The 24743-nt window shown below is 36.9% G+C and overlaps 1 protein-coding gene across 8 annotated transcripts in view; it reads left to right on the forward strand.

Moving 5' to 3' along the window:
* GRIA2 (glutamate ionotropic receptor AMPA type subunit 2) overlaps window positions 1-24743 on the forward strand; it is a 164530-nt gene that overhangs the window by 76144 nt on the left and 63643 nt on the right. For all 8 annotated transcript variants that reach the window (XM_082391325.1, XM_082391326.1, XM_082391331.1 and 5 more), the window contains 3 exons: window positions 5478-5717; window positions 15140-15336; window positions 22080-22133. In XM_082391325.1, coding sequence (XP_082247451.1) covers window positions 5478-5717; window positions 15140-15336; window positions 22080-22133 — 491 coding nt within the window. The remainder of the gene's footprint in view (window positions 1-5477; window positions 5718-15139; window positions 15337-22079; window positions 22134-24743) is intronic.

A 24743-nucleotide genomic window follows, 5' to 3' on the forward strand; every position in this document is an offset into this window, starting at 1 on the left:
GCTGCAAAGTGCCATTCCTGCTTATGAAGCAGACTGGGGGTTTCACAGCAGTGAATGGCAACTTCTAAATATAAAAAAATGTTAAACAAAAATACATCAGGCTCTATTCTTCTCTCTTTCTACTAAATAACCATGCAAGGTTCTCCAGACTGTATGGGGTGTGGTACATTAGCAGCACCAATGAGCAGAATGACCCAAGAGAAAAAGATGCAAGTTGGATGCACCATCAGCCTTGTTATTGGCTTTTATCACCTGGGCTTGTAATAAAAAGTGGAATAATCAGCAAGTTATCTACACCCAGGAGATTATCATTTCTGCTGTTTGACCTAAAGCATCTTTTAAAAGGACTTGCCTTTGCTGAGTTTCTCAAAGTTGATATTAAATATTTAATTAAAGTCGTACTCAGTGAGAACAACCTTACATTTAGCTTAGAGTTTCAAGACAATAAACGCAAATCTAATCCTAATTAGCATAATTATTCAGAAATTTATAATAGTGTTTCATAGGGTCATGAATCTAGAGGTGAAACTGAGAGCTTTCTCCTCCTTCCTCTGCCCCCAGAGATGACACAGAACAAGGTGACGATATATAGGGTGCGATATTATCTAACTCATTTTAGAAAGTTGTCTTTTGAAACTGTTTCCAGAGCTATGACACATCATTTGAATAGTGATAGTGATAGTGATAGTAAATCTTCCTTATTTGAGGATGGATATAAGTTAGGGAAATGACTTTGAATTTTGGAGTATTGCTAGGGAATAAGGTAGAGATGAAAAAGAGTAATTTCATTTCTAATCAAAGGAGGAGTCCTTTCAAAGTAGAGAACTAATGTTCTTGTGTCTTAGGTCAGTAGGGTCTTGTATCTGTGCTGTACTGGGGAGAAGATCAGTATTAGCATGCGAACACGCTGATATTCGGGGGATAGAGTGTTAGGAATACAACAGTCAGATTTTCATCCTGAGATGGTCACTGCAAACTGGGTAAGCAAAATGCCTTAGCTCAGGTCCGCATTCTGACTGAGTCCTGGGTGTAAACGCAATGATATCCTTATCATTTTGGGGGACAGGGACAATGGCAGACATAAGGTCAGGGGAGATGAGCAATGTCGACCAAATGGCTGTTCATTGTGTGTGTGGTAAAGGCACACGGAGAGAGATATCTCGGAAAATAGAAGCTGTAGGCAAGTGGACAATTGAATATGTGCCCTGACGAGATAAAGGGCAAGGGGAAAAGGCTGAGAGGTGGCTGGGATAGTCAGGAGGGAGCGGCCATGGTTCCACAATTATGGCCATTGGAGAATTAGCTGAACTGCATGAAAAAAAGTGCCTTCTGAGTTAGGTGAATTGTCGTTTCTGATGAAGTCTTGTGCAGCTTGTGCCCATGCTTGGGCCAATGCCAGGTGTTTCCAGATGGTCACGACAGCCAGGAGGCCCCTTGACAACTCACTCCAGAGTCTAAAACAAATGGGAAATGAAAGATATGGCTTCTTATTCAGACTGTGTATTCAAACAGTGGCTTCCTTTACCAGGCGATTTCACTGAGGATGGATGAGGAGGTCTCATTAATAAATCATATTGCCTGATATTCCTATAGTTTTTAGATGACATGCCAACACTTGCAGGAAGTGAAATAAAATAGACCCAGAGAGAATTTTAGAGCAACTTCTCATTTTTATACGTCCTAAGGAGTCAACAATTTCTGAACAAGCTTAAGATTTAAGATATGCACGTCAGGACGCATATATCCGTGCATAAAATAAGAAATCATGGCGGAGTTTGCCCAGAAGGGTTTGAACAGTGAAAGGGATTTTTCATGTAAGTCAGGAATGAGCAGAGTCAAACACATTAAAGGTGGCTTTCAGCATCTGTTCTCAGACAAGGACAAAAGCATAAATATGAATAAAAGTCGGGAATCTCATCTTTGCTTTATGTTAAAGTATTAGAGTAAATGTAAAGAAATACATACAGCTGTTTTCTGAGACATATCAGTCTGTTCTGCAGAAGATTGTTAGTAAAGAGGTCAGTCGACACATTACACAGACATAACCTAGAAATCCCAGGAAACGTCTTATGTTAGAAAGGCAGAAGTGAGTTGAAGATTTATAAATATTTAGAGGAAAATTGAAACATCTGATGAATAAGGGCCACTCAGAGAACTGGCCAATCTAGCTTTCCTTTCATTTCATATCACACGATAGTCATTAAAAATTATTGCCCATCATTTATTGATTGTCTGCAATTGGCTATTCAAATCTATATATTTTAGCAATGCTCTTATTCATGAAACAAATCTACTTTTTCTATAGACCATTTATTTTTGTGAGTAAAATAAAATGAAATATGATAGTATTGGCCTTATCCTTTAAATGAGGTTTAATTAATTTACAAGGATGCTTGGTATTATGTTTTGGGTTGTTAGATTATGTTACTGGAGAGCTGACTTTCATATTTTGGATCGAAATTAACTTTGCGATTAAAAAATATCAACTGTTCATTCACTCAAAGCATGTGGTTGACCTGAATTGGTTGTCGTAAGTGCTGTGGCACGTGTGGTTTGTATTGTGCATTACAGGGATTATTCTTGGACAAAGTAACGCTTACTTCTCAGAGAGATAGGATCAAATTTGTGTTTCAAAAAATTATTCTGGTTATATTGTGGAGAAGTGAATGGAAGGGGCATAATTGGATGAAGGAGGAAAGTTGGGTAGGTATTCCAATAATCCGAGTTAGAAACACAATATTGTCCATTAGTTAAGAGTGCGGACTCTGAATCTGCCTGTCTGGGTTTGAGTACAGCATCTCTTACTAGCTGTCTGACTTTGGGTAAGTCACTTAGTCTCCCTATGTTTCAATTTTCCTATCAGTAATTTGGGAATAATAATCTTTCCTACCTCGAGGGTTAGCATAAGAAATAAATGAGTTCATGTACCATGCCAGGCCACAAGGCAAGCCCAAGATACATGGTATATGCTATTAGTGAACTAGGATGGTTGGAATGGAGAGAGAAATAAGGGGACCACCTTTGAGTATATTTAGGTATTAGAATGACCATGACTTAGTGATGGTCTGACTGTGGGGGAGGGATTGGGGGAAGGTCCTTCACTGAAATACAAGTACTGGTAGAGAACAAGGGATTGTGGGAGTGATGGAGACTTCCAAATAAAATACTGTCTTTTTTTTTTTAAAGAATGATGATTCTATGCCAAAGTATGTTGATAATATTCTGTGTTTTGCATGGAGTAGAACACATAGGATGAGTTAAGTCCGTGGGAAAGATTAAAAAAATTAGGAGTTCTGAGCGTCACACAATCGCTCCTTGACTGAGTTTCTCAAGGTGAGAGATGTCCCTTTTGGGTGACATGTTTCTGTGTGTGGTGCCAGCCCTGCATACATCTTCTCTTAAAGAGGTTTCGGTCAGCATTAGAACTTTTCATAAGCACGCCGATCTTGTAGTATAAAAGCATTATTAGCACGATAAAGCCTTTAAAAAAAATCAGATAATACAAGGAATGAGTTATTATGAATATGTATAAATCCCAGGTAATTGCAGTTTGTTCATTATAACTAATGATTTTTACTTGTATTCTTTTTTTATGGGGCTGTCCTAAAATATGTTTATGCTTACATGGCTTGTTAAATAAGAATGTGTATATATTCTTTTTTTTCCTTCCAGTTTTATTGAGTTATAATTGACATACGGCACTGTATAAGTTTAAGGCATGAAGCGTAATGATGTGACTTACATACATCATGAAATGATTATCACAATAAGTTTAGTGAAAATTCATCTCATATAGATACAAAATAAAAGAAAAATTTAAAAATTTTTCTTTGTGATGAGAACTCTTAGGATTTACTTTCTTAACTACTCTCATATATAACATTCAGCAGTGTTAATTACATTTATCATGCGGTACGTTACATCCCTAGTACTTATTTATCATGTAGAACTGGAATTTCATACCTTTTGACTACCTTCATCCAATTTCTTCTCCCCCGCCCTTCACCTCTGACAACTACAAATCTGATCTCTTTTTCTATGAGTTTGCTTGTTGGTTTTTTTTTTTTTAATATTTTAATTTAATTTTATTAATTTTTTTATACAGCAGGTTCTTATTAGTCATCCATTTTATACACATCAGTATTGTTTTTGAAGTGTAAGTGACCAACAGCACTCTGTTAGTTCCTGGTGCACAACATAATGATTCGTTATTTCTGTATATTACAAAATGATCACCAAGATAGGTGTAGTTACTGTTTGTCACCATACACAGTATTATTGACTATATTCCCCACAATGTACGTTTCATTCCCGTGACTGATTTATTCTGAAACTGGAAGTTTGTCCCTCTCCAGCTCCCTCACCTGTTTCGCTCACCCCCTCACCTCCCCTCTGGTGACCATCTGTTCGTCCTCTGTATTTATGACTCTGTTTCTGTTTTTCTATGTTTATTCTTTTTTGTTTGTCTGGTTTTTAGAATCCACATAGAAATAAAAGCATACACGATTTGCCTTCTCTGTCTGACTTATTTCACTTAGCACAGTGTCCTTTAGGTCTATCCAAGAGTTTATTCTTTTTTACTTTTTATACCTGAGTAATATTCCCTTGTGTATATACACTGCGTCTTCTTTACCCAGTCATCTATTGATGGGCACTTAGGTTGCTTCCGTGTCTTGGCTATTGTGAGTAATGCTGCTATGAACATTGGTATACATTATTAGTGTTTTTTTTTTCTTTAGAAAAGTACCCAGAAGTGGAATTGCTGGATTGTATGGTAGTTCTATTTTTAATTTTTTGAGGAACCTCTATAATGTTTTCCATAGTGGCTGCACCAATTTACATTTCCACCAACAGTATACGAGGGTTCCCCTTTCTCCATATCTTGCCAACATTTGTTATTTGTTGTCTTTTGGATGCCAGCCATTCTAATGGGTGTGAGGTGATAGCTCGTTGCGGTTTTGGTTTGCATTTCCCTGATGATTAGTGATGTTGAGCATCTTTTCATGTATCTGTTGGCCATCTGTATGTCTTCTTGGGAAAAATGTCTGTTCAGGTCCTCCGCCCATTTTTTAATTGGGTTGTTTTTGTTTTTGATGTTGAGTTGTATGAGTTATTTGTATATATTGGATATTAACCCCATATAAGATGTAGGATTTGAAAATCTCCTCCCCCATTCAGTAGGCTGCCTTTTCAAACTTGTTGACGGTTTCTGTCACTGTAGAAAAGCTTTTAAGTTTGATATAGTCCCATAGCCAGAATTATTTTTTAATGCTTTATAATTCTTTGAATTCCTCAAGTAGGGTGTTAAGTAAATAAGTGCTAAAAAATTTGATGAATTATTGATATCAACTCTCTGTATTTTTCAATATGTTGATTCTTTTGTATTTTATGTAAAAGGGCATTAACTTTCAAGCAAATGCATGTGATTGTATGCCAATTTCAATGATTTATCCTTTCTATTTCCCCTGTTCTTCTAGTCTGCTCCCAGTTTTCAAGAGGAGTATATGCTATTTTTGGATTTTATGACAAGAAGTCTGTAAACACCATCACATCATTTTGTGGAACGCTCCATGTGTCCTTCATCACTCCCAGCTTCCCGACAGATGGCACCCATCCATTTGTCATTCAGATGCGACCGGACCTCAAAGGAGCTCTTCTCAGCTTGATTGAGTACTACCAATGGGACAAGTTTGCATACCTCTACGACAGTGACAGAGGTAAGTGACAATATCCTTCTCCCTTTGTAATGGGTCAAATTCAGTGCCCACACTTGACACTTACATGTGACTTTGTAAGGCTATGTAAGTGTGTTGAAGTCCAAGGGTAACTTGGCTTAATTATGCTGTGTAAATGAGTAATGCAATTCAAAACCTGGGTAACATATTTAGAGTAAAACAAACAAGCAAAAACGTTGTGGATGTACCATTTACAGAGATAGATTGTGTTCACACAACGCCCGAATGTTCAGTTGTAATGCACAAAGCACTTTCTGGTACCGGCAGCTAAGACCCTAGGATGACTGTATTCTCAGTCTAGGGTCAGTGAAGTGACGGCCTTGAAAATTGGTTTAAGTAAGATTTGAATAAATATATAAATACGAACGTCTACAGAAATGTATAGACATTAAATATTTCCACATGCAAAAATATTATCAGGCAGGGACAGTTGTTATTAACACTGCTTTAGAATGAGATCCCTGAATCTCAGAGAAGTTGATTTTTTCATGAGCCACCCCTGGGTGGTTCAGCTGAACTCAGGTCTTTTGACAGCAGCTCTTCTACAGCTATTTACGAGGAGATGTTTTGGATTAGCATGCCAATTAGTTGGAGTCTTGGCTCATTTTACTAGTTTTTATTTCAGGGGTAAGGGTACTTCCTTTGTGTTTCCCGCATCATTTGTTGTGAAGTTTGGTATTAGCGGACCTGATTGACTTACGTGTCGTAGAATTTCAGATCTTTCTAACCATTCCTGGGTCTGTGATTCAGCCTCAGTGGGTCTGTGTACTTCGCAACATCGAATGAACATTTTGTGCACATGAGCGTAGATGATTTTTCTCGAGAGAGTATCCACCAACAGACTCAGAGTATTGACAACCACCATTGCCAGAGCACCTAATAGATACCAGCGTGCCCACGAAGCAACTTGCTTTAGACGTTCAGGTGAACACCGAAGCCTGCTTCTACCAGGAGAGGGCACCGTGCTTACCTGCAAGGGCGGCCAAGCGGGGAGCCCGCTGCCTCGCTTCTCCACCACCAGTCGATCAGTCTGGAGACACTGGCTACAGCAGTCACAGCCCGGCGTGCTCCAGCCTGGGGTCCGATTCCCTGTGCCGGCCTCCGGCCCTGAGAACGAGAAGCCTCCGCGGGAAAGCCAGTCAGCGCTGTACACGCTGAGAAGAGAGACTCTGTCAACAGCTTTCCCCCTGCTCTGACAAGGGAGAGCCTTGCTATACACGTGGGGAGTGAACAACTCAAACACAGAACAGTGGAGAGTAAATACGGATTCCGGTGTGCTAGATGGCTCTGAAGCCTGCTTCTCATCAACGTGGTGCAGGGCTTATCGTCACCTTCCCCTTGCCCTCTGCTTGCCCTCTGCCCAGCCTGTGCAAGGTGATACACGGCTTATCATCACCTTCCTCTTGCCCTCTGCTACGTCCTCTTTCACTCTTGTCTCCTCTTCATAGGATTGCTACCATCTAAATGTCTTTTACTCCTAGCCACTCTTCTGTGTCATTGTCATGACTCCGGGCCAGGACAGCCCCATGTGTTCATCCTTCACCTTTCTATTTCTGTACTTGTTCCTCTTCAATCCATTTTCCGTAAAGGAGCCAGAAGTTTTGAATGCTTTTATTTATTTTTTAATTTAATTTTGTTTTATATTGGGGTATAGTTGACTTACAATGTTGTGTGAGTTTCAGGTGTACAGCAAAGTGATTCAGTTATAATATACATATATCTATTCTTTTTCAGATTCTTTTCCATTATAGGTTATTACAAGATATTGAGTAGAGTTCTCTGTGCTATACAGTAGGTCCTTGTTGTTTATCTGTCTTATATATAGTAGTGTGTACATGTTAATCCCAAACTCCTAATTTATCCCTCCCCTCCACCTTTCGCCTTTGGTAACCATAAGTTTGTTTTCTATGTCTGTGAGTCTGTTTCTGTTTTGTAAATAAGTACATTTGTATCATCTTTTCAGATTCCACATATAAGTGATGTCATATATTTGTCTTTCTTTGTCTGACTTACTTCACTGAATATGATAATCTCTAGGTCCATCCATGTTGCTGCAAATGGCATTATTTTATTCTTTTTTTATGTCTGAGTAATATTCCACTGTGTATATGTACCACATCTTCTTTATCCATTCTTCTGTTGATGGACATTTAGGTTGCTTCCATGTCCTGGATATTGTAAATAGAGCTGCAATGGATATTGGGGTGTGTGTATCTTTTTGAATTATGGTCTTCTCTGGGTATACGCCCAGGAGTGGGATTGCAGGATCAGATGGTAGCTCTATTTTTTGAATGCTTCTAAATGCTTTACTGACCACATTTCTCCTTTGCTTAAAATACTCCAGTGGCTCCTCGTTATAATGAGGATAAAACTGAAATTTCTTAACATGACTGTAAGGTTTCATAGTATCTGGTTCCTGCCCACTTATACTACTGCCCTGCTCACTCACTAGGCTAAACCCATCTCACTAATATTCTTTCACTTTCTCAGATGCACCAAATTCTTTCACCTTGAATCTCTGCACAGACTTCTAAATTTTTCTCCTTCAGGTCTTAGTTTATATAACATTCCCACAGAGGTGCATTTCATATTGTTATCTTCTCTCAAAGCAATCTTTTCTTTTCCTACATAGTACTTATCACAATTTATAATTAATACTGATGTTCATTCTTTCACCCAAGAAGTGAACTCCTAGTATATTCTAGGGACCGTTTTAATCACACAGACTAAGCTTTATTCTTTTAATTTAAGATCTGGCTCTAAGCCCAGGAAGGCAATGCCCTGGCAGTACCCACTAAACTGTACATACAGCGCTTAAGATAATGCTAGCACAGAGTTGATGTCAATAAATAGCATTATTAAATGAATGAGTTGAGCATCTGTGTATTTTAAGTTTGAGACGATATGAGAACCTGAATCTTGCTTGCTAAATTGAAGGATCAGAGATGAATTCTCTCTACTCTTTGACTAGGTGCAAGGCGGCGTTTTCACTTTAGGGACACACTTCAGCGTCACTATGGATCAGATGATGATGGATGGACTTATGTACTTGTGAAAAGAACCTGAGACATTTCTAAGGATTTTATTAACACTTTAGGAATATTAAATGAAATTGGAATGATGCGATAATCTCCAATCATTAAATTATACAAATTGATTTGAGTTCGAGTGCATCTGTGGAGAGGTCAACATTACAGTAATATTATTAAGTAATTATATATTAAAGCCAAAACTGACATTATGGATGCATTTTCAAGATATTTTCAAATGGATACTCATGTTTTAATATGAAGAGTATTACACTGGCTTTTCATCTGAATCTATTTTCAGAGATAAATGTGTAAGACTCAAAATACTGGCAAAAGACTTGACCTTTATGTAATGTTTTACTTGACTCGTGGAAATGGCATGTTTGCTCTCTGATTTTTTTTTATTAACTACAATTGTTATAGCTTTGCTGTCATATCACATTTTAAAATGTTTATTCATACATTTATCCCATGAACTGTTTTTTTCCCCCTATGGTCCTTAACCCATTTCTCTTACACTTTAAGGAAGTACCTCCTTGTTTTTCTGTTACACGACTTGAGAATGAATCTGTGTGCCCTTACTATATTATGAGTGCTTTTAAAAATAGGTTCCATGATTTGATCTTTCAAGTTATGTCTCCATATGCCTCAATTTCAAAGAGTTTTGTCTGTTTTTGATGTGGCACTCTTTCCACGTCCTTGACTGTAAGGATTTGTTTTTAATAATCTTTAATTTTCTGAGAGTCTAGATCAGGTAAACATATTGTTAAATTTTAATTTCTAAATATATGAATTGATGTTCTTTTGAATAGCCCAAGCATGAGAATGGCTGTCCAACATTCTGCACTGAATACAAGCTAGATGAAAAAGACACAGTTTTTCTATGCTTTTTCTTTGCACTGCTTTCAACTAGGACTGCCAATGAAACCTTTCCTGATTCCAACTACCCATCCAAAGGCCGAGCAGCAAGTCCAGGAGCCTACATCCCAATTGTAGACAAAGGAAGACATGGATGCATTCTGATCTTTGTATAGGTTTTTGACTACTTCAAGTTTACTGGTGAGAGGATTGCTGGAACTGTTCACTTGGTGCCATGTGACCCTTTAGGAATGCTGGTGTCTTCTCTTTATCCAAGTCATGTGGCAGCAGCCTGGCACTTCTCAATGGATAACCCCACACCCTTCCTAAAAGTTCCAGAGAGAGGAGGTAGATGGCAGGGAGAGTAGGTAGATAGATCTTCAACACGTTTGAGATAGAGTCATGGGGTTGCCTATGTTAATGCATTCAATATAGGTTTGTCTTTGGATACACATGTACTACATCTGAACCAGGACTTAATCAAAATGTGGTTTTTATTTATTGGGTCAATGTTACTAAGGTAAGGTCATACATTTCTGCAGACAGTTGGTAAAACCAGAACTAATGCTTTTATAACTTGGTTTTAATTTTGAACCACACTATTTGTCCCCTGAAGGAAAGGCACATTGATTCCAGTTCCAAAAAAGGCATCATGCCTAGAATAAAAATGCTTCCAGATTATAAATTGCTTTTATGATGTTCCTGAGAAAGTCAATGAGGGAAATATATGTTAATCTAATCTGGCCTAGGCATGCCGCTGTGATTTAGTGATCATAAAATATTCATTTCTGTGCCTGAAAGATGAGTAAGGGCTGTGAATTTTAAATGGAACAAAAAATATTTTCAAGAAGAAAGACGTGGTCTGAATGAAATATACCTATATGCAGTAGTCAATTTTAATCCCACCTATTAATGTGCAAACTAAGGCATTTAGACTTCACCTGTTTCGGGGCTGAAGGTTTTTCTGTAACTTTGTCACAGGCTTAGGAGCACTAACTTAAGATGCGACTGTGAACTACTGATAGTAATACTTGGAGAGAGTTTTAGGGAGAGTGTCAGCTTATAAATAAGGTATACAGCTGTAACTAGTCCAGCAACAATTAGGCACACGAAGAAGTAATATAATACAGAAGTAAGTAGCAGTATTTTAGCTATTCTTTATTTTATCCAGAAGTCTGAGCATTTAGTAGAGTGTAGAACTTAATTTTATACTCCTGTAATATTCTTGAGGTTTTTCAGAACATATTTTAAATATATTTCTTAGGAAGAGCAGTTAATTTTCCAAATTTTTTTTCTGTTTGTAGATGAACAACAGTATATCTCAATTTCTCTTTGTCATAAGCAATAAAATAATAAGAAATTAAACCAGGATTTCAATGTCCTGATTTAGTGGTACAGATATTAGAGTTGAATAACCAGCTACTAACGTTTGTAAACAAACCAATACGTATATAGAATTCCCAATGTCCATACAAGTTTATATTCTGAATTAAGGGATGAGTGTATTTATAAAGATACTTCTAGGCTAGTTTGTGTGGAAGGGAAAGAGGTAATACTTTCTCTTCTAATTGGAATATGTTACCAAGAGACTAAGAGCATCAATTTGTGTTGTGTATGAATAATTTAATTTCACCATAATATTTGTGATATGCATTTTCAGTGATTTTTTTAAATTTTAAAATGATCTATTAGTTTTAAACTAACCAGACATAATACAGAACTCTTAGTTGTAGGAAAAGGGCAGATCAAGTTGAGAAAGTATTTGAGAGGTCAGTTGCTACTACTAAAAAAAAGCAAATCTGAGAATATTGATTAATAAGCATTGGACAGCAATCTCTTCAGAATGTGAGACAGATCATGCCATGGTTTGTGAATTATTTCTGGCTGTCCTTAGGAGATAACTGAATAATACTCAGTGTCTTCTGATGAAACTAAATTCATCGTCTGATTATGTACCACTTGGGCAGTTTAGCATCTTAATAAATGGATGTATTTTTTTAGGTTTCATAGGTTACAAAATATTAATTCTAAGAGTTTTAATAACAGAATCCACACCAACTGTGAGTTATTTTTTGATACATAAAATGGATGAGTTTGAATCAGCTATTTCTTTAAATGCATTTTTATTGATTATATATATATATCCTCTCCAAATTTTGGACAAGGTGAACTGCCAATAAATGTTAGGTTTAGAAATATCACTTGAGATTCATTTACACGTTGGCATTTATATTTAAAATTTCTTGTTATATATGTTGAAGGATAGGACAGAATATCAACAACATCACCACGTGAAACTTTAACTTAGTATGTGGTAAAGTTCATAATTAAATGAAAGCAACATGAAATAATTTATTGCCTAGAAGAAAGGAAGCTCACGTATAAGTGCTGTACGGTAATATGTATGTAGAACACCACCCATGGATGTGTTGTTTTAAAGAGGTGACAAGGAAGAGTCACATCATGACTGGAATGTGGAAAAGTAGGACCTTGACAGTGGAAAAGGTTTAAGAAAATTAGCTTTTTTTCCTACTTGGAAAGAAAACTGAATAAACTTCATAAGTGTTTTCAAGCACATTGATAGCTATTGAGTTGACCATGATGATCAACTTTGGTTCTATCTTCACTGATGATGAAAAACAGGAAAAGGATTTGAAATGTATCCTGGAAGGATTTAATTCACTTACAGTGAACGGAAATCATAGGTGATCTATGAAGTTTTTAAAAGAAGTTTTATCATTAATAGATTTTTTACAATGGCATGTGGTCTCTGTTTAAGTTATCCCTTGAGTAATTCTTGAGTACCCTATATTTTTTGTTACAAGACTGGATGGAGGAAACTAATTTTGTTGTTTTGCCCAAAAGAACCCCACAAAATTCATTTTAAGTTTATCGTTCGACTTTTCAATTTGAAATAAAAGTAAATTATTTTCAATTTTCATTATGAAATTTTTAAATAACAACATGGACAGAAAAAAAAAAAAAAAAAAAAAAACCAACATGGACAGAATAATGTGAAGACCTCCAAGGACACTTAAGCCAGCTTTATTAATGATGGGTAAGAGGAGTCTTGTTTTATCTCTATCCTTCTGCCCCTCACAATTATTTTGTAGCAAATACCTGACATCCTGTTATTTCAGCTGTAAATATTTCAGTTTATATTTTGAAAGAACAATTCTCTTGGTTTAAATATAACCACAATATCATTATCGTATATAGACAAGTTAACAGTAATTCATTACTAGCATCATCTATTTTTTTTTCACAGTTTGTTTGAATCAGGATAAAAGTGAGGTCCATATATCCAGTTGGTTAACATATCTCTTTAGGCTTTTATAAGGTAATGTAGAGTTTCCCACAGTCTGGACTTTGATTAGCATATTACTCTGTGCCATATATTCGTTACAAAAGGGTAATTAGATCTAGATGCTTGCTGAGATTCATGTTCACTTCTTGGTATGAATATCTCATAGGTGGTGTTGAGTATCCCCATTTGAAGGCACGTAACTTCTGCGCATCTCTCTTTTTGTTTTGTGAGCAGCAGTTAACGATTCTTGCCTTGATTCATTAATTCACAAGGTGTTACAAGATTGATTGTAATTCTGAATCTATATTCGTTCATCATTGATTAGCTGGAGTTTTTCCAAAAAAAACAAAAAAACAAAAAACCCTCCCTTAATTAACGATTACCCTGAGTAGAGTTCATATAGGAAAGGCGGGAAAATGCTTGTTTCTTTACCTTTATTTACCAGTTTTCAAAATAATAACTTGGCTCCTTAGCATTCATCAAAGGCAATCAAATATTTTTCTTAAATGTCATTACTAATCTATGGATTAGGAAATGTATGTGTTTAAGTCTTTTGCAGTTATTATTCTTATTGCTATTCCAGCTGCGTCATCTCTGATTAAAGTGATTCTCATCAAATTTCTCCTGGGTCTTTTGACACGAGGCTGATAGTTTTGGAGAGCTTGCTTTGGGGGGTCACAAGGTGTTCTAGGCTCATCTTATATACCCTTGGCAATATGGAACCAATGAAAATTTTAATGATATTTTCCAGGTTCAGGTAATTTTCAACAACATTTAGAATACGCATAGTTTTTGCTGTGGTAAATAGATTTCAATAAAGTTTAGTACATGAATAAAGCTTCTAGAGTCATGTGTTCACATTAGGGAAACCCCAGATTTTATGGGGTAAAAAGGGTCCAATATTCTTGCCTTTCTGGAATAAAGAAGATGATGTGATGAGTCCTGAATTCTTTTTGGAGCCTTGATTTTTGTTGTTCATTAAGCTATTCATAGAAATGATGAATTTGGGTTGGCTGTGAAGAGTTGAAGTGACATGGAAGACAAGTCTATATACTAGTTTTGCAAGTTCTAAACTGCAGCATTAACTTTAGGAAAGATGTTCCCAAGTTGTTTTCCCTCCCAATCCTACATATGATGCAATGTGTGAACAATTAAAAATAAAAATACAATTTTTCGATATGACCTAAGTCGTATGATGCTATAAACAAAGTTACTAATGACGAGTAAAGTGGTCTCACATTTGGAAAGTTAAGTAAATGTAACCAATCTGTGCTAGTAAACTAACTGCTACCATGTGGTTAATTGGTGAACATTTAATTTCTACAGGATTAGTCCCAGTAACAAAAATGATATAACAGAGGCTGAGGGAAAAAAAAAAAATAACAACAACTGCCGACCAGAAAACGATAGGAGGAAATCGAGCAGCTTCAGAGATGATTGGTTTTTAGACTCACATAGACCCACATAGATTCACCTCACTGAAAATGGACTCAACGTCTTCAGGATAATGGAAATGATAGCGTGTCATATATAAAGAAATGTTTTTTTCTATTCTATACAGGAAAGAATGGATGCCCTTTGATTTCATTAAAACCAGGGGTAGGGAATTTCCTGGCGGTGCAGTGGTCAGGACTAGGCATTTTCACTGCAGAGGGCACGGGGTCCATTCCTGCTTGGGGAACTAACATCCCTCAAGCTGCACGGTGTGGCCAAACAAACAAACAAACAAAAACCCCCAAAACCCCAGAGGTATTAAAACATCACGCTTTGGTAACGTCCAAAAGAAAACAGCTGAGAAGCCCGAATGAAGGGGGTACCGTTTTCCCAGGTAGAGGCAAGAGTTCTTGATGCGAAGTGGCAACGAGTGGGTGTTGCTAAGGGTCACAGCTGTAGCCTTTTAGAGGCGCCAGCAGCCCCTCGTTGCAGAAAAGTGGCGGCCTTCCAGATGCAGCGTCCGTCTCGCGGCGCGCTTCCCCGCGAGCCGAGCCCTTTGCCATCAGGCCCCGTGTCTCTCTGCTTTGAGCCCTTTGCCATCAGGCCCCGTGTCTCTCTGCTTTGAGCCCTTTGCCATCAGGCCCCGTGTCTCTCTGCTTTGAGCCCTTTGCCATCAGGCCCCGTGTCTCTCTGCTTTGAGCCCTTTGCCATCAGGCCCCGTGTCTCTCTGCTTTGAGCCCTTTGCCATCAGGCCCCGTGTCTCTCTGCTTTCCTAGGCTTGTCCACCCTGCAGGCGGTGCTGGATTCCGCTGCCGAAAAGAAGTGGCAGGTGACGGCCATCAACGTGGGGAACATCAACAACGACAAGAAGGACGAGACCTACCGCTCGCTCTTCCAGGACCTGGAGCTCAAAAAGGAGCGGCGTGTCATCCTGGACTGCGAGAGGGACAAAGTCAACGACATCGTGGACCAGGTTGGCTCCTGCCTGTTTCCTAGGGCGCCCGGCCGAGCGCGTGCGTGCGGCCCCGGCGTGTGCAGCGAGCGTTTCGGGGCGGCGCTTGAGCAGCAGGTGTCCCCGGGGCCCGTGGGGGACCCGGCAGGGATCAGCCGTGACCTCCTCCGGGGCTTCACTTAGCAATAGCAGGGCGTCCCCAGTGGTGCTGGCGCGTCACACTAACCATTACCTGTATGCGATATACAGGTCCTGATCGTGTGTTCTATCGTGCTGCCCTAAATGTTGATATTTCGAAGTGGAAATTTAAAATTCAGTTCTTTTGAACTGTTAAGGGAGAAAGAAATAGGCAGGCATTCAGTGAAAATAAGTCTGGGTCCTAAGGGAAAAGTGAGTAATTCATGGATTCTTTGGCAAGACGTGGAGTACTTCAAACATTAGGATGTAGTGTGGTGTGCTAAACCTGGAGTGTTGTCTGAGTGGGTTTCGGTCTTCAGAAAAAGCATGTATTTATTCTTCCAAGAAGTAATTTTTTTCCTCCTAAGTAGGTAGGTTTTGTGTCACTGTGGAACTATTAATCTATGAAAATAAAATATGTAGGAGTGATATATGCAGTCCTTGCTGCTTGAAAAGTAAACTAGATGTATTCATGTGCAATATTTTCAAGAGTAATATGATACCAGAGATATCTGTGCTCACCACATCACCTTGCTTCCTTTTAAGATCTTTCAGGATGGGACGGTGATTTCCACACGATAGAAATAAAATCCGCTATGTTATGCAGATAGGGTAGGTGACCAGAGCTGGTGATAAAAAGCATCAGAGTTTACTGCCTAAGGTCTCCTCCACTAGTATCTGCTTCTTTTCCAGCTGAAAATGTACGTTTATAATATTTTCCTTGGAATAATTATATATGTATGTTATACATTTATGTATGTCACTTACCTACATAAATGTATGTATATAAAATTATCCCTTGGAATAATATAGGATTGGAAGAAAAATACACAATTAAGTATGCATATCTTGGCCCTTCTTAGGCTTTGAGGAGAAAATTAGATTCATTAATCTGTAAAACAAAGCATTTTGCAAACATAAACCTTGATGAACCCTTAATTGTTATACATTAATACAGGGCCTAAGATATACAAAATGGATCTCTCATGAAATATTGAATAACTGAATAAAACTAGCTTGTTATGACAACAAACTAAATGTTTTATGTCAGAGAGGTCAACATTTCAGTAGAACAGTCTTGATTCTTGTCTCGGGAGATGAAGCTGGGATTGTTTTTAACCTGAAAGCCTCTCGTTCAAATGTGAACCTAACAACTCATTTGAATTTCTGAGGAGATTCTCATTAAAACTGAATTTTGATAATAGTTGCTAGTCTTTGTTTTAAAAATTTAGGTATTCATGACTCATCATAATACAAGTTGCTGAAAGCCTATATGAAAATAATTCTTTCCAAAACTAGAAGAGAGAAACTATGAGAGAAACTGGGAATATATGGAATGGAATTTTTTTTAATCTTTTTTTTTAAACTTTTTATTTTATATTGGAGTATAGCTGATTAAAAATGTTGTGATAGTTTCAGGTGTACAACAAAGTGATTCAGTTATACATATACATGTATCTATTCTTTTTCAAATAATTTTCCCATTTAGGTTGTTACATAACACTGAGCAGAGTTCCCTGTGCTATACAGTAGGTCTTTGTTGGTTATCCATTTTATTTTTTTATTTTTTTAATAGATCTTTAATGGAATATAATTGCTTCACAATACTGTGTTAGTTTCTGCTGTATAACGAAGTGAATCAGCTATACATATACATATATCCCCATATCCCATCCCTCTTGCATCTCCCTCCCACCCTCCCTACCCCACCCCTCTAGGTGGACACAAAGCACCGAGCTGATCTCCCTGTGCTATGCGGCTGCTTCCCACTAGCTATCTATTTTACATTTGGTAGTGTATATATGTCCATGCCACTCTCTCACTTTGTCCCAGCTTACCCTTCCCCCTCCCTGTGTCCTCAAGTCCTTTCCCTACATCTGCGTCTTTATTCCTGTCTTGCCCCTAGGTTCTTCAGAACCGTTTTTGTTTTTGTTTTTTAGATGCCATATATGTGTTAGCATATGGTATTTGTTTCTCTCTTTCTGACTTACTTCACTCTGTATGACAGACTCTAGGTCCATCCACCTCAGTACAAATAATTCAGTTTCTTTTCTTTTCACGGCTGAGTAATATTGCATTGTATATATGTGCCACATCTTCTTTATCCATTCATCTGTCGATGGACACTTAGGTTGCTTCCATGTCCTGGTGGAAACAGTGCTGCAATGAACATTGTGGTATGTGACTCTTTTTGAATTATGGTTTTCTCAGGGTATATGCCCAGTAGTGGGATTGCTGGGTCGTATGGTAGTTCTATTTTTAGTTTTTTAAGGAATTTCCATACTGTTCTCCATAGTGGCTGTATCAATTTACAGTCCCACCAACAGTGCAGGAGGGTTCCCTTTTCTCCACACCCTCTCCAGCATTTATTGTTTGTAGATTTTTTGATAATGGCCATTCTCACTGGCATGAGGTGATACCTCATTGTAGTTTTGATTTGCATTTCTCTAATAGTTAGTGATGTTGAGCATCTTTTCATGTGCCTCGTGGCCATCTGTATGTCTTCCTTGGTGAAATGTCTATTTAGGTCTTCCACCCATTTTTTAACTGGATTATTTGTTTTTTTGATATTGAGCTCCATGAGCTGTTTGTATATTTTGGAGATTAGCCCTTTGTCTGTTGTTTCATTTGCAAATATTTTCTCCCATTCTGAGGGTTGTCTTTTTGTCTTGTTTATGGTTTCCTTTGCTCTGCAAAAGCTTTTAAGTTTAATTAAGTCCCATTTGTTTATTTTTGTTTTTATTTCCTTTACTCTAGAAGGTGGGTCAAAAAAGATCTTGCTGGGGTTTATGTCAAAGAGTGTTCTTCCTAAGTATTCCTCTAAGAGTTTTATAGTATCTGGTCTTACATTTAATTCTTTAATCCATTTGGAGTTTATTTTTGTGCATGGTGTTAATCCACTTATGGTATGGATATCATACCATATTTCTGTTTCTCTATCTGACTTACTTCACTCAGTATGACAATCTCTAGGTCTGTCCATGTTGCTACAAATGGCATTATTTCATTCTTTTTTAATGGCTGAGTAATATTCCATTGTATATATGTGCCACATCTTCTTTACCCATTCCTCTAGTCAATGGACAGTTAGGTTGTTTCCATGTCTTGGCTATTGTAAACAGTGCTGCAATGAACATTGGGGTGCATGTATCCTTTTGGATCATGATTTTCTCCTGATATATAACCAGGAGTGGGATTGCAGTATCATATGATAATTCTATTTTTAGTTTTTTAAGGAACCTCCCTACTGTTCTCCATAGTGGCTGCACCAACTTATATTCCCACCAACAGTGTAGGAGGCTTCCCTTTTCTCCACACCCTCTCCAGCATGTATTGTTTGTGGATTTTTTGATGATGGCCATTCTGATCGGTGTGAGGTGATATCTCATTGTAGTTTTGATTTGTATTTCTCTGATAATTAGCAATGGTGAACATCTTTTCATGTGCCTCATGGCCATCTGTATGTCTTCTTTGGAGAAATGTCTATTTAGGTCTTCTGCCCATTTTTTGATTGGGTTGTTTGTTTTGATAATATTAAGCTGCATGAGTGGAATAGAATTCTTTAAAAATTTATTTTATTGAAGCATAGTTGATTTACACTGTTGCGTTAATTTCTACTGTACTGCAAAGTGACTCAGATATATATATATATACACACACACACACATATATACATTCTTTTTCATATTCTTTTCCATTATGGTTTATCACAGGACATTGAATATAGTTCCCTATGGTATACAGTAGGACCTTGTTGTTTATCCATTCTTTGTATAATAGTTTGCATCTGCTAATCCCAAACTCCCAATCCTTCCCTCCCCTACCCCTTCTTCCCCTTGGTAACCACAAGTCTGTTCTCTATGTCTGTGAGTCTGTTTCTGTTTCATAGATACGTTCATTTGTTCATATTTTAGATTCCACATATAAGTGATATTATACGATATTTGTCTTTCTCTGTCTGACTTGCTTCACTTTGTATGATAATCTCTAGGTCCATCCATGTTGCTGCAAATGGCATTATTTCATGGAATGAAATTTTTTGTAGCAAATATATGATCGTGATTAAATAAATGTCCATATGGACATCCATTCAAAATGTACACAGTATTTTGAACATATATTTTATTTGAATGTATTATGTGAGTGTGTGGATTTATTGAGGACATTGTATGTGTCTGGAATGAGGGATGCAAAGAAAGGTAAGGGTCTTGACTTTACCTTCTGAATTCATTGTTTAAAGGGGAAGGAAAATGTACACACATAATAAACACTGCAGTATTACAAGTTGTAATGCAGTATGGTCTAAGAGCATGCAGGAGGAAGTACCTGTCTTAACAGGTGTGGGAAGATGTATGAATGGGTCACACATGGGTACCACTTGGCTGGCTGGCTTGGATTCCTCCAATTGTTTGTTCAGTGAATTAGCCTGAGTGTCTAATGTTTACCAGACAAGCACTGCAGGAGATCCAAGACGTAGTGTTAAACAGAACAGGCATGCCCATCAAGGTGAATAGCCATGATGTTTCATAGTTACATTAATATGCAATTATAGTAATGGTACATACTATGAATGAACAGAACAGGATGTTATGAGAAAAAAATTGCAGAAGAAAATAATTTCGATTGGGAGATCATGGGAGGCCTTCAAGGAATAGAATTTACCAGGCAGAAAGTGGGGTTGAGGTACATTTCAAGAAAAGGAAACACTATTGACTTACTCACTCTGTCAAGAGAACGGAGATGAGATGAAACTTTATATTCATAATTGCTTAGTTAGAAATATAATTAAATGCTGTTAGTCTATGAGTATTTTATCATTCAATAAAACTTTAGAGACACTTATTTCTAGTTGTGATTAGGTGGGGAAAGGGCTCAGACGTCAAAAACATTTAGAAATTAACATAAATTTACTACTGTTAATGCAATACTATTGGCTCCGTAAAGCAAAGATATGATGGTATGGCTGATACTAATTCTTAGAGAGAAGTAAGGCTAGACCATTTTTCATATTTCTCCTTTTTCTCAATGAACACTAAACTCAACTACTTCTGCTTCTGGTAGCACCATTAATACTATGTTTTTTCTTAATTCCCAGAAGTAAAACATGCACGATTATGAAAATAGAATGACCAATAAGCACAATCAACAGATGCCAGTAGGAAATATGAGGGGCATGACCGTCTCAGTTCAGCTGATGCTAATTAATATATTTTTCATTCAGGAGGACATCTTTTCTTCAAAATTCTCCCTTCAACACAGAGTATTCATTTTCTTGGAAAAGGCAATTTAGTTGTGTTACCAAAAAAAAGTTAACAAATAAGATAAGCCTAACTCCCTTCCAAATTTGTGGCCATGTACTATCGAAGTAACATATGGTGGAACCCTTCTAGGGTCTGGCCCTCCTCTTGCTCTTTGACTAAGTGTGTTGCTTTGGGGCATCTGACTTTGCCTGGGATGAGGGAGGGAGTCTTCTAGGAGGTAACACTGGGCTGAGATTCACTGTGCCTTAAGAGACAAAGGGTATGGTGTGGAGGGAACTTTCCAAGCAGAGGAAACAGGATCTATGAAAGCCCTGAGGTGATGGAAAGAAGCTCTTTTTGCACAAAGAAACAAAAAGAGGGCCATGTGGCTCTGGTACAGAGAGTGAGAAGGTGGGCCTGAACTTCGCAGTATGTGAAGGATTTCGTACATTATGCTAATAAAAGCAATGGGAAGCCACCAAAACAGTTCAGTAAGGGAGGGGATCTAATCTTTTCAATTTTTAATAACATTTAACGCTTTCCGTTAGTGTGACTATTTTCTTAAAAATAGAAATTATATTTGAGTATCTCAGTACCAGGACTACAGTGAGGCCGTTTTACCTACCTCTCTTTATAAATGATAGAGATCAGTGAAGAGTCCAGTTGATGCAATAATGTCCAAAGCTGTTGTGAGCATTACCAAATGACTACTTGTTCCATGATTTTTTACTTAGATTTGTGGAGAAAAATTAGCTTCTCTGATATTTTGCTGCCTTAAACCAGAAATAACAATGTTCATTTGAACTAGACTATAAGAATTTCAAGATTCTTAAGATTGGAATTTTATTTTATAGATCTATATAACAATTCTGTTATATGCTTATTAATAGTCTTTTAAAACCCATGTACTGCTATAAACTCTGTGTTTATCTTTGAATGTAGATTGTGAATATAAAATCTCAGATGTTGGGTTCAGCTGTCTATGTTTCACTGAAAAGAAAAAAAATAGCTCTTGTAGGGATAAAATTATGACTTATTATGGATTCAACACGTTTTTGGTTTCACATTTCTTAAAATATTGAAACCTTATTTTCACTATTAACGAAACCAAGGTAATCACTTTTGTTTAGTTATTGACTTCTTGAAAGATAATATTTATAAAGCACTTAAATGTATGGTTACTTTTTTCTGAGAGAAATATCTGAATTTGATAATTATATTTTATCAAATATGATTCATTGTAGACTATCAGGAAACACAGTAGATAAAATTTATTTTCTGAATCAGGTCATAGCATAAGTAATTTTACATTTACATTACTTACATTTGTTTCTTTATCTTTGTTAGGTTATTACCATTGGAAAACATGTTAAAGGGTACCATTACATCATTGCAAATCTGGTAGGTGAATTAATGATATTTATTATTTTAATAGAGATGCCTGTTAATTCAAAAAAAATTTATGGCCAGCATTTATCAGTGGTATTTTTAAAAACATATTTTGATTATATTGATCAATTAGAAGTGACAATATTTTTCTGAATTTGTTACATTTTAGATTTACTTTCCATTTCATATTTTCTAATCAATTTCCTATTGTTATAAATGATGTGAGAAATTATAGAACAATATTTGACAAGCTTATAGTTTGTGTTAAAGGTGTATTTTAACTAAGGGAAAATTTTCAAAAAGATATAAAATTTAAGTGTCCAAATTTCCCCTTGTTTCTCACTGTCACTGTGATTTATACACTTTACCCTTTGCCCATTTCTTTAAAGTTCTTAGTATCTATAATATTTGAAATGCACATTTGTGAGAATATGTATTGGTACAAAATAAAGCCTGGAAATACCCAGAATATTTATATATTGTGTATTATTTATGTCTGATTTCCTACTTACTATATAAGCAACACAATGAAAATTGAATAACTGTAGCTGATCACTTTTTCATTGAGATTCCCCTCAAATTAAGATTATACTGAAACATTCCCGTGATTAATTGTATCTCCCTTCTTAAGTATGATCAAAGTCAATTTAGAACTACCACTAGAAATTTCTTTTTTCAAAATACTTTTTAGATCGGCATTAACGTGAGCTTGAGACTTCCCTGCTGCAAAGGTTTACGTTCTTTAAACAAGTATGATTCTGTGCAATTGAGGGCTCTGTCTCCCCAGCCTCAGAAAAAAAGGTGATTAAAAGAGCGACAAAAGCAGAGAATGAGAGTGTATTCTCAATAGCATTATAGGACTGTGAAAAATTTCCTATTTATACAGATGAGGATTTATGATGTTGCTTCTGGAATATTAGATTGTTATATCACAAGACATTATTTCCAGTAGTCATGGAGAGATTTTAAAAACCCACAACATTACAAGTGATAAATATTGTTTTCACTAGAAAGTGGCACCAGTGATAAAGAATATTCAATCTCAAACCTACATGATATTGGGAGGAGTTGGTTGCTCAAGATAAAATTTCTGTTTGGCAATGAAATGGCTCATCACTATAATAATTTTTTAGAACTTACCCTTATAATATGGCTTATAGATCCTAAATGAGTCCAGACCAGAGAAGCGAGAGTTAAAATAAGTGAAGCTCTGTAATCAGGCTTTCCAGAACCACATTCTGTGCAGGGAACAGCCTGGACAGTCAGTCCCTGTGTAAAGTGTGCCATTGATGAACAGCACAGAGCCACACCGAAAGCTGTGATCTTTAAAAATGTCCAGATGGAGAAGATTATATTGGGACATTGAGAAATAATGGCAGAAGGAGGTTCATCAATTTGAGAATTGATATTAGATGCTGTGAAAAAGGAAACGTGTTTGATTGACCAACGTAAAAAGGTTCAAAAATAAAAGCAAGTTCTTGCTGCTGTCATGCTGCTATAGGGAGAAATCTACCTAACATTTTATCTGAATTCAAGTTGTGTTTTTCCTTCTCTGAATACTTGGTATCCTCGCCATATGGAATTTCTAGTGAATCAGTAAATTCAAAGAATCTGTAGAATGCTGCAGTTTCTGAGAATCTCTAGGGCACTTGAAAATTTCAGTGACATTTAAAATTGGAGAATGCCATCCAAAGTTGAAGGGCTTTCATCTTCCAAAGTCTTGATTGGGAATGTCCCTTTTCCCATGTCCAGTGGCTAATGGGTGTTAAAGGAAGTGGTTGTAAAAGATAGAAAAATCCTCAGATATTGTTAGTGACTTATTTCTTCAGAAATTGCTGAATGCTTGATTAGGCTCCCCAAACACAGGCTATAGTTCATTTCCTGATACGTCATTAAAGGGGATAAAGAATGAGGAAGCGGTCATAAGGGATCCAATTCTCATTTCTTCAGCCCTTCAGAATCAGACAAAAAGCCCTGCAATCCGCCCACCTGACTCTGCCTTACAGTGATGCTCACTCATCAACCAGCCCCGCCCATGCGCATAGAAATTCCACGAAATGTTTTAGCATCTTCCTCTTAGACAGCCAAGCATTACCAGACAGTTGAGAAAAAAGTCTTTGCCATGAGGGATGCAATACAAATAAACAAGTACACAGAAACAAGGCAGGCAGGAATCAGGAGAAAAATGCTTCAAACTGTAAGAATATCTTCAGAGAAATAAGATAAAATATGTTATCCATAAAGAGGAGAAAAGGCTGCTATAAAAAAAAATCAAGGAACAAGAAAGAGCTCTGGGAAGTTAACTTATTTTTCCTAGAATAACTAGTAAAATTACATGAGTTTGAAGGTAAATTTGAGAAAATCTTCCAGATTCTGTAGCAAAATGACAATACAATAAAAAACAGTGTATGTGGAGAAAACTGAGGGGCTCAGACGTTTAATCTAGGGGTTGCAATGTCTTATTAATAAACCTTCTAAACAGACATAGTGAAAACAGGGGAAGGAAATTATCAGAGAAACATTCAGAAAACTTTCTGATACTAAGTGACATAAATCTGCCTACTGAGTACACACAATAAGGAAAGACAAAAGGCTTCTTTCGTAAAATATCGCCATGAACTT

The sequence above is a fragment of the Balaenoptera borealis genome, assembly GCF_965194805.1.
Source record: "Balaenoptera borealis genome assembly, chromosome: 4".
Lineage (NCBI taxonomy): Eukaryota > Metazoa > Chordata > Mammalia > Artiodactyla > Balaenopteridae > Balaenoptera > Balaenoptera borealis.